The sequence below is a fragment of the Octopus bimaculoides genome, chromosome 10 (assembly GCF_001194135.2).
Source record: "Octopus bimaculoides isolate UCB-OBI-ISO-001 chromosome 10, ASM119413v2, whole genome shotgun sequence".
NCBI lineage: Eukaryota > Metazoa > Mollusca > Cephalopoda > Octopoda > Octopodidae > Octopus > Octopus bimaculoides.
The window spans coordinates 1,281,728-1,292,329 of NC_068990.1; the positions used below are offsets into that span (position 1 = coordinate 1,281,728).

The 10,602-nt window shown below is 38.4% G+C and overlaps 1 protein-coding gene across 1 annotated transcript in view; it reads left to right on the forward strand.

The window, feature by feature from the left end:
• LOC128248904 (cilia- and flagella-associated protein 65-like) overlaps positions 1-10,602 on the forward strand; it is a 217,453-nt gene that overhangs the window by 168,748 nt on the left and 38,103 nt on the right. The window contains exons 7-9 of the mRNA XM_052971189.1: positions 4,652-4,766; positions 5,758-5,842; positions 6,526-6,674. Of these exons, the coding sequence (XP_052827149.1) occupies positions 4,652-4,766; positions 5,758-5,842; positions 6,526-6,674 (349 nt within the window). The remainder of the gene's footprint in view (positions 1-4,651; positions 4,767-5,757; positions 5,843-6,525; positions 6,675-10,602) is intronic.

Consider the following 10,602-nt stretch of genomic DNA (forward strand, 5'->3'; position numbering starts at 1 on the left):
GGCACATAAAAGACACCATTTCGAGCGTGGCCGTTTTCGTGCGGGTGACACGTAAAAGCACCCACTACACTCTCTGAGTGGTTGGCGTTAGGAAGGGCATCCAGCTGTAGAAACTCTGCCAAATCAGATTGGAGCCTGGTGTTGCCATCCGGTTTCACCAGTCCTCAGTCAAATCGTCCAACCCATGCTAGCATGGAAAGCGGACGTTAAACGATGATGATGATGATACATTCTTTCTGTTGGGTTGGAACCCTGAACTGTCATATATAATGCAAATTCACATCACTCTTGGCTTCTGTGCTACTCTCCCAGAAGAATCAAAAGACATAAAAAGAGAAAAACAACTGTTGTTTGAAAAATTTCTTTCAAAACACAAAAACATTAAAATAGCGAGACATATTAAGATGAAAGTTAAGACTAATAATGTGGAAAATTTGAATTAATATTGGATTAACTCAGAAATTTAGACAAGAATCATTCTTCTACTCTTGTATTTGTAAAACTAATTTTTTTTATTCATGTTTGATCACAATATTCTAATTTTGCAGACTACTAAGCATTTTGCGAATGTGTGTGTGTGTGTGTTTATGTGGCATATTATGTGCATATGAAAGAAAATGAGAGAGATTGACAGATGCACACACACATACACGCATGTACACACACACACACACACACACACACACACACATGCATGCAGACATCCAGGTGTAGAAACCATGCCTAAGCAATGGAGCCTATACAGCTTTCTAGATCATCATCTCCTGTCAAACATTCTGACCCATGCTAGCATGGAAAAGAGATGTTAAATGATGATGATGATGTATATATATATATATATATATATATATATATATATATATATATATATATATATATATATATATATATATATATATATATACATACATACATACATACATACATACATATATATATGTATCATCATCATCATCATCATCATCATTTAACATCCGTTCTTCATGCTTGCATGGGTTGGATGGTTTGACCAGAGCTAGCAAGCTGGGGTGCTGCACCAGACTCCAGTCTGATTTAGCATGGTTTCTATGGTAACCACTTTACAGAGTGTGCTGGATGCTTTTATGTGGCACCACCAGAGGGACCATTCTTAACACCGGTGTGGCAAAGTATGGGTCTTCTTGAGTACAGCAAATCACCAGACATCTTGGTTCTTTGTCATCTCACCTGAATGGTTCAGCATCCCAAGGTCATTCTTCAGTACTTCATCACATGTCTTCTTGCATTTTCCCCCTTCCATGTGTTCCATCTACTTTGAGAGATTGGCACTTCTTTATGGAGCTGTTGACATCCAACCACATCACATGTCCATACCAGTGCAGTCTTCTCTCTGGCACACAGCAACTAATTTCTCTTATGTATGTATATACTCATATATATATATATATATATATATACACACACAAGTGAATGTGCATGGCCCAGTGGTTAGGCACATTGCAATCATGATTGTGAAAGTGTGTGCTCAATTCCCAGATTGGCAAACTGGCTGCATGTCGTGGTTTTTGAGTGAAGCACTTCACTTCACATTGCTCCACTTCGCTAAGCTGTAAATGGATCAGCCTTGTGATCATGGTGAATGTTAGTCTGTGTGCCTAGCCAGTTGGGTCACTATATTTGAAAGATAAAATGATTGCAAAGTGCATTGTGACCAGCAATGTATGATAATCTCCAATAGTCTGGTCAATCGTGTGTTCATATGATATAGATCTATAATATAAATTGAACATGGGCGACCGTTGTATTCTTTCTTGTCTTGAGGTTCATGGCCAAACGGCTGGGTGGATTCGTGTGAAAAATTGCGCACATGTTGAGACGGGTGCATAGATTGGAACGCGCTTTGTATTTTTTCCTAACCCCCATAGTTACCGAGAAAATTGATTAAAACAACCTGCATGTGCGCGTCTTTGTGAGTGTGTGTCACTGAAGCCATTCATACATACATGCATACATACATACATGCAAACATACATACATGCATACATACATACAAGAGCTACTTCCTGGAAAGTTCCAAAGAATTCCAGGAAAGTTCCAATGATGGGGAATTAGTTCCTCGAAAGTTCCAAGGAGGGGACGAATTACTTCCTGGAAAGTTCCAAGGAAGGTGATGAGGGGAAAAATTACTTCCTGGAAAGTTCCGAGGAGGGGAAATTACTTCATGGATAGTTCCAAGGACGGGGATGAATTACTTCCTGGAAAGATCCGAGGAGGGGAGGAATTACTTCCTGGAAAATTCCAAGGTAAGGGAAGAGGGGGAGGAATTTATATCCTGGAAAGTTCCGAGGAGGGGAGGAATTACTTCCTGGAAAGTTCCGAGGAGGGAATTACTTTGATTTAGGTGGGGTTAACTCCTGAAAGGTCCCAGGAGGGGGTTACTTCGTGGAAAGTTCTGAGGAAGGGAAACTACTTGCTGGAAATTCCAAGGAAGGGGAGGAGGGGATGAATTACTTCCTGGAAAGATCAGAGGAGGGGAGGAATTACTTCCTGGAAAGTTCTGAGGAGGGCGAATTTTTCCTGGAAAGTTCCGAGGAGGGGTATTACTTCATGGAAAGTTCCAAGGAAGGGGAGGAGAGGAGGAATTACACCCTTGAAAGTTCCGAGGAGGGGGAATATCTCCTTGGAAAGTTTCGAGGAGGGGGGAATTACTTCCTGGAAAGTTCCAAGTTAGTGAAGGAGGGGGAATTACTGCCTAGAAAGTTCAGTGGAAGGGAGGAATTATTCCCTGGAAAGTTCCGAGGAGTGGGAGGAATTACTTCCTGGAATATTCCGAGGAGAAGGACGAATTACTTCCAGGAAAGTTCCGACAAGGGGGAGGAATTACTTCCTAGAAAGGTCTGTGGAAGGGTAAGAATTACTTCCATCTTAATTTTGATGCACCCCTCATGCTGCTGTGGAATTTGGATGATCCAAGAATGTGTAATGGCACGTGCATGATAATCAAAATTTATACTCCCGAGTTCTAGAGGCAACCATCCTTACTGGACCGGCTGCTGGTCAAGATGTTCTTATAACTGCAATGTCCCTCCTTCACTCCGATACAATCTACATGTTTAAGCGCCTTCAATTTCCTGTCAAACTCCCCTTTGCAATGGCAATAAATAAGGCACAGGGTCAATCATTGCAAATGGTTGGTTTAAATCTCACAGAGCAAGTGTTCTCCCACGGTCAACATTACGTTGTATGCTCCCGTGTTGGCAGGCCACAAGTCTATATATTTGTGCGTCAGAAGGGAAAACGAGAAACGTTGCCTACAACGAAGCGCTCCACTGAAAAGACGGCATTTCTTCACATCTTCCAAATCACCCCAGTCATCTGTCGTCTCAAAAGCTTCGTACTTGCCGTGCCAGCCAACGTAAGTCAATGACACACAACTTCACTCATTCACTCTATCTCTCTTTCTCACCCTCTCTCTCTCTTTCTCTCTCTCTCTCTCTCTCTCACATGCACGTCCATTTCATATATCTTTCAATTTCTGCTCTCTGCAAATGAAATTTTTACAGATACAACTGCTTACAAAAATTGGGATTAATGTGTAATTTCTTTCTATGTTCATAATTAAATAAATGTTTTAATGATTATACAGACGTCCAATAGAATAGCTCTCAGAAACAGACTACGTGCAAATTCTTTCTTCACAACTCCTGAAGCCATTTTCTGACAGGTGGGGTGGGGTGTGATGAAATCTTCAAACAGCTAGAGACTCCAATCAAAACAGGGGACCCAAAATGATAAGGTTGTGAAATGCTGTTATAGATTATGCCTAACCAAAAACGATCACAGCCACATCATCCAAACAGGCCGGGTAAAACCAGGTTTAGCTGCTAGTATACATATATATATACATGCAGAGAAACATACATATGCATATGCATATGAATGTCTGTGTGTGCACATATGTACATATACACATACATACAGACACACACACACACACACATGATATATATATACATATATATATGCATACATGTAATAATTTTAAATTTGGGAATACACTTGGTAGTATGCTGTTTAAAGCACATTTACTGTCTTTGGCTACCTGATGGCATCAACAGTAAGGATAAAAGTACCTCTGGATTTACTTCAGGCTTTCCTTCATGTCTGTCGAAATGAAATGTATTATAATCAAAATAAGCAGTACCAAGTTTATTGAGTGAGGTACATTTTGAATAGTCATTTGATGGGGTACATCTGCATTGAATGATGCACCAAATAATGTATCACAGTTAGTTGTACAGAATCTCACTCCTGAGAGACAGATGTAGAATGGATTGAAGCGATCCTAGTAATTAATAGAGAATCTCATCAATTCCATTTTCTCTTTCTCTCATGTTATGTATGTATGTATGTATGATAGAACAACTACCAGGTTTAAGGAAAAAGAAATAAAATAAATACTGGAGGTTGATTCATTTGACTAAAAATTTTTCAAGGTGGTGCCCCAGCTTGGCCACAATCTAATGACTGAAACAAGTGACAGATAAAAGATAATTCATTTATGTCTTTGAAATTTAAACCTGTTTCATTCGGTTTTTGTTTATCATTTTACGCTTGCTTTACTTTTTCAAGAAATCATATATTCTGTTCTTTCTCTCTTTGTTCCTTACAGAGAAGTTCCAGTAGAAGTTAGATGGTCTGCTACTGAACCTTTTGAAGTACAATGTTCTGAAGATATATTGGCACCTGAGCAGTCACATGAAGTCACTATCATATTTAAACCAAAGGTAAATGGCAATGAATTTTTATTCAAAACGATATATTTAAAGCAGTACTTTATGTTCAGTTTCTCCACTTAGTACCTTGGGCAAATGTCTTCTGCAGCTTGCACTTTTGTCAAATACACTGACTTATGTGCCATGTATTCCTTTTCATAAAACTGTGCAACATGATTTTTGTCTTTGGGCAGAAACTGTTATTTCCCATTTGCTTGCCCCTAAAAAATATGAAAAATGGTTACTATTTCCGTCAAACTTTGCTTCTGTTACATCTCTTCAAACCCCAAAGAATCCCTCTCAACACATGGCTATGATGTTCCCCCACTACTCCTGCTCATGATCAGAGATGCACATATCATCAGCCGCTAAGGGACATGTTCAAGTGGTTACAGTCAAGCAACTGACAAGCAAATCTGTGATTTTGAGCAGAATATTTGCTTTAACGATATTTCTGCTTCAGCAACTCAGCACTGAATCAGTCTGAAATGTAATGGAAACTAGGTCGGTTTGAAAACATTGATGTCTGGGTAATGAAACAAAAGAACCTGGAAGTCCAGATCACAAAACAAAGTTTGAAGGGAATAGTAATCATTTCTCTTGATTTTTAGATAGATGAAAACTAGGAAATAACACTTAACGACCAAAGACAAAAAAAAAAAAAAAAAATTTGTTACATAATTAATGTGCAAAGTTCATCAGGAGTCATGGTATCATTATCTTCATAGTTTTTCCTCCTATCAGAGATTTCTTTAGAAGTTCATGCTTCATTCTCTCTTTTGTCACTTTCCCAAATGATGACTTCGCTATCTGTTAGATAACTCATAGTGTCACACATAGTGCTCAATGACAATCTGCATCCATATTCCTGCTATTTTGTTGGTTAGCTGGATAAGGACATGATAGAGTCGCTTGATGGTCACATATTGCCTCCAGCTAGCAATTAAGTTCTTTCAAATATTCACACATGAAGTTTTATTTGGATTTATTGTTTATATTTTAGGCTGCAAGAAAATATGAAGGTGAACTTGTATGCAGATATGGAACCGAACTGAAGAAATGGAAAATTTTAAAAGCAGTTGCTCAAGGTAAGTACATATGGTTGCTTGTTTTCCTTTAACTCTCTATCTATTTATCTATCTGTCTCTCTCTCTGTCTCTGTCTCTCTCTCACACACTCTCTCTCTCTCTCTCTCTCTCTCTCTCTATATATATATATATATATATATATATATATATATATCATCATCATCATCATCATCGTTTAACGTCCGCTTTCCATGCTAGCATGGGTTGGACGATTTGACTGAGGACTGGTGAAACCGGATGGCAACACCAGGCTCCAGTCTGATTTGGCAGAGTTTCTACAGCTGGATGCCCTTCCTAACGCCAACCACTCAGAGAGTGTAGTGGGTGCTTTTACGTGTCACCCGCACGAAAACGGCCACGCTCGAAATGGTTTCTTTTATGTGCCACCCACACAAGCCAGTCCAGGGGCACTGGCAACGATCTCGCTCGAAAATCCTACGGGAGCCAGTCAGGCGGTACTGGCAACGGCCACGCTCAAAATGGTGCATCTCATGTGCCACCCGCACAAGAACCAGTCCAGGGGCACTGGCAACGATCTTACTTGGCACACATATATAATCAGATGAATTAATAACAGATAATGGATAATTGTCAGCTTATTACAGCTGTTTCTTACATATTTACCTTGCCTACCTAGGAAGCATGTCCCTGATATGTATATTTGTTTTCTTTCATTGTCAAAGGAAAATATCCTCACTTGAAGATATCTGCTACTGGTTTGGGATTGTGTTATGAAGAATCTCCAGAAGGAACACAGGCAAACATTGATTTTGGAGTCATTCCCATTGGACAAACAGTGAAGAAATATATTACAGTAGAAAATCTGTCACATGTAAGTAAAGACAACAAAATATTAAACGATAAACATCTAATTTCTGTGTGACACATAATTTTGTGTAAAGTTTTTGAGCTGATTGATTATATAAGAATTACCAGTTCATATCATGCCTATATTGTCTTCAAATTTTGGCACAAGGTCAGCAATTTCAGGGGAAGGGGTAAGTTGATTAAGAGGGTTACTGAAATTTCCTGGCTCTAAGGGTATTGCGAAAGGCCTGGTTGGAGGCCCAACTTTCCAAGTTCTACAGGGAGCATGCCCTTGCTTACCACCCACCTCAGTTTCTAGACATGAGCGGTCCTGAGACCAAGGCCTCTACTACGATTTTTAAGAAATGTGGTGGAAAACTAGCTCAGGATGGCAGGGATGCTACTCCCTGAGACCCCTTTTGGAGTCCCCTACCTAAATCCAGCTGTATTTTATTTTGCCCAAGGCCAAAAAACTTTTCAGTACCCTCTTGTACATTGACCCAAATGATGGTCTGACCATCTGCCAAGTAAATGGGAAGCAGTAATTGATGTAGATGGTGAATATGGTCTGGAATAATCAAAAAAGCTGCAATAATTATGCACCAACCCAATATATATATATGTGTGCGTGTGTGTACATACACACACACATACATATATATACATGTATATATATATATATATATATATATATATATATATATATATATATATATATATATATATATATATATATATACTCTCTGAGTGGTTGGCGTTAGGAAGGGCATCCAGCTGTAGAAACTCTGCCAAATCAGATTGGAGGCTGGCGTTGCCATCCGGTTTCACCAGTCCTCAGTTAAATCGTCCAACCCATGCTAGCATGGCGGGCGGACGTTAAACGATGATGATGATGATATATATATATATATACGTACATATATATACACACATATATATACATACATGCATATACACATACACATGCATAAAAACATGTGCACAAACGTTTATGTTGAGAAGTCAATTTAGAAGTAAAAACTAGGAAAAGCTCCACTGCATCAAGAAGAATTGGCAAGAAGTATGGGAAGGAGCAGGAAACCCCCCCCCCCTAAAATGGGCATACAAAGTCAAGGAGTGTAAGAGATCTAGGTGTTTTGGACAGGTGTCCCTTGTCCGTATAAATGGAAGATAAGGGAAGAAAAAGTTATACAGAAAGAAAACACACTATAATTTCTTTATTCCTAGGAACATAGATGTAATATAAAAATACGTCATTCTGAATTTGTGGGTTTAGAATTAAAAAAAAATAAAAAATAAAAAATTCTGCAATAAATAATTGAAAAGCCGATTGATCAAAGTACCAGAGTTACATTGATTTTTCTGTGACTTAATTAGTTTCAGAACCGGGGTCTTTGCATAGCCTGATATTTCGTGTTAAATAAAAAAAAAGAATACAATAAATTTATTTATTAAGGAGAAGTTTCCTTGAAGGATTCGATAAATTTAGTTATTTTGAGGTAGTGAAAAATCTCAGTGACGATGACTTGCACATTGATTTTTAATATGTTTCTGCAGATTTAAAGTCTAGAGGTGGCAGAATCGTCAGTGCACTGGACAAAATGCTTAGTGGCATTTCATGTGTCTTTACATTCTGAGTTCAAATTCTACTGAGGTCGACTTTGCCTTTTATCCTTTTGTAGTCAATAAAATAAGTACCAGTTCAGTGCTGGACTTGATGCAATTGACTAACTCCTCCCCAAAGAAATTTCAGGCCTTGCGCTTATTGTAGAAAGTATTATTGAAGGCAGTAAGCTGGCAGAATCACTAGTACACCATTAATTAGTACAAGGCGGCGAGCTGGCAGAAACGTTAGCACGCCAGGCGAAATGCTTAGCGGTATTTTGTCTGCCGCTACATTCTGAGTTCAAATTCTGCTGAGGTCAACTTTGCCTTTCATCCTTTCAGGGTCGATTAAATAAGTACCAGTTACGCACTGGGGTCGATATAATCGACTTAATCCATTTGCCTGTCCTTCTTTGTCCCCTCTGTGTGTAGCCCCTTGTGAGCAGTAAAGAAATAAGAATCATTAGCCCATTTTATCCGTCTGTATGTTCTAAGTTCAAATTAAGTGAAGCCAGCTTAAGTATGCCTGTAAGTATTTTGCCTGATGTGTTAATGATTCTGCCCATTCACCACCTTGGGGCAAGTATTATTAGTTTCAAATTTTGGCACAAGGCCAGCAATTTCAGGGAGGGGCTAAGACGATTAGATCGACCCCGTCCCCCAGCATTCAACTGGTACTTATTTCATCAACCCCGAAAGAATGAAAGGCAAAGTCGACCGTGGCAACATTTGAACTTAGAACATAAAGTCAGAAGAAATGTTGCTAAGCATTTTTGCCTGGTGTGGTAATGATTCCACCAGCTTACCATTTTTGGGCAAAGTAATATTAACTGCAACAACAACAACAACACACCTTTTTACAGGACCATGGCTCCATGATGAACTCAATTACAGAGGAGTCTATTAAAGGAACTTATAATTGTTTATATAACATGATATATTTAAAAAAATAAAAATCAATGTCATTTCTTTTTTTTCCTCGTTTTAATTGTATTAAAGTTATCAAATACATTTAAAATAATAATAACAAGTACCACCAGAGACAGATACTGTAAAACTTATTGTTCTTAAAAAAATACAAAACAAAAATAAAGGAAAAAGAAATTCGTTAGCAGGAAAATGATTCAGTAAATTGAAAAAGATTTGAACTTTCACCTTTTCATGACTTGTTATAATGTTTTTATTTGTGAGAACTGAAGTATTTTGAATTGGCAGGCATGATGGTAATACACAGCTACACAAATTAATTGGATGCAAAAACTGTTTCTAAAATAAATTATTTTGCATCACATGCAATCGCAATCATTCCATAAGTGCTTTTGAACAAAAGGTTAATTTCCCACTAAGTTTACACTTGCAAAGTGGTTTCAATGCCAGACTGGAAACATTCTGGTACATTCATGTGGTTAAAAGTACTAAAATTTAGGGCCTAAAGAGATTAGTAAAAACAAACACAGAAACAGCAAAACAATATCATGTGTAAATGAATGGGGAAGATATTAAGTTCCCAGATTAGTTATACTCTTTTACTCTTTTACTTGTTTCAGTCATTTGACTGTGGCCATGCTGGAGCACCGCCTTTAGTTGAGCAAATCGACCTGAGGACTTATTCTTTGTAAGCCTAGTACTTATTCTATCAGTCTCTTTTGCCAAATTGCTAAGTTACAGGGACCTAAACACACCAGCATCGGTTGTCAAGTGATGTTGTGGGGACAAGCACAGACACACAACCATACACACGCACATACATATACATATATACGACAGGCTTCTTTCAGTTTCCGTCTACCAAATCCACTCACAAGGCTTTGGTCGGCCCGAGGCTATAGTAGAAGACACTTGAGGACCTTCTGCAATTTGCTCTTGATCTTGACAATGGCGTTAACACAGTAACCTTTGAGCTGCATTTTCATCTTGGGGAAGAGATGGAAGGAGGGAACTGACCACTTCATACAACAGCCCATACTGTAATAGAAATAACTTAATCATTTCACACTATAACCAACACTGTAGATGCAGGAGGAAATGTAACATTTCATACTACAGCCAACACAACAAATTCCTCATTTCACACTACACATCCCACACTGTATGTAGCAGGAGGGAATTTACCACACAAAACTACAACACATACTTTGGTCAACAAGAGAGCCTCTATGTGGTTGCTTAACGTGCTAGAAATAATAGTCAAATTTCTCATATAACCATCTTTCACTTGTTCCAGTCATTAAACTGCTGCTATGCTGGTACATAAACATACCAACACTGGTTGTCAAACAGTGGTGCCAGACAACACAGACACAAAGGCATACATACACAGGTATATATATATATATATATATATATAT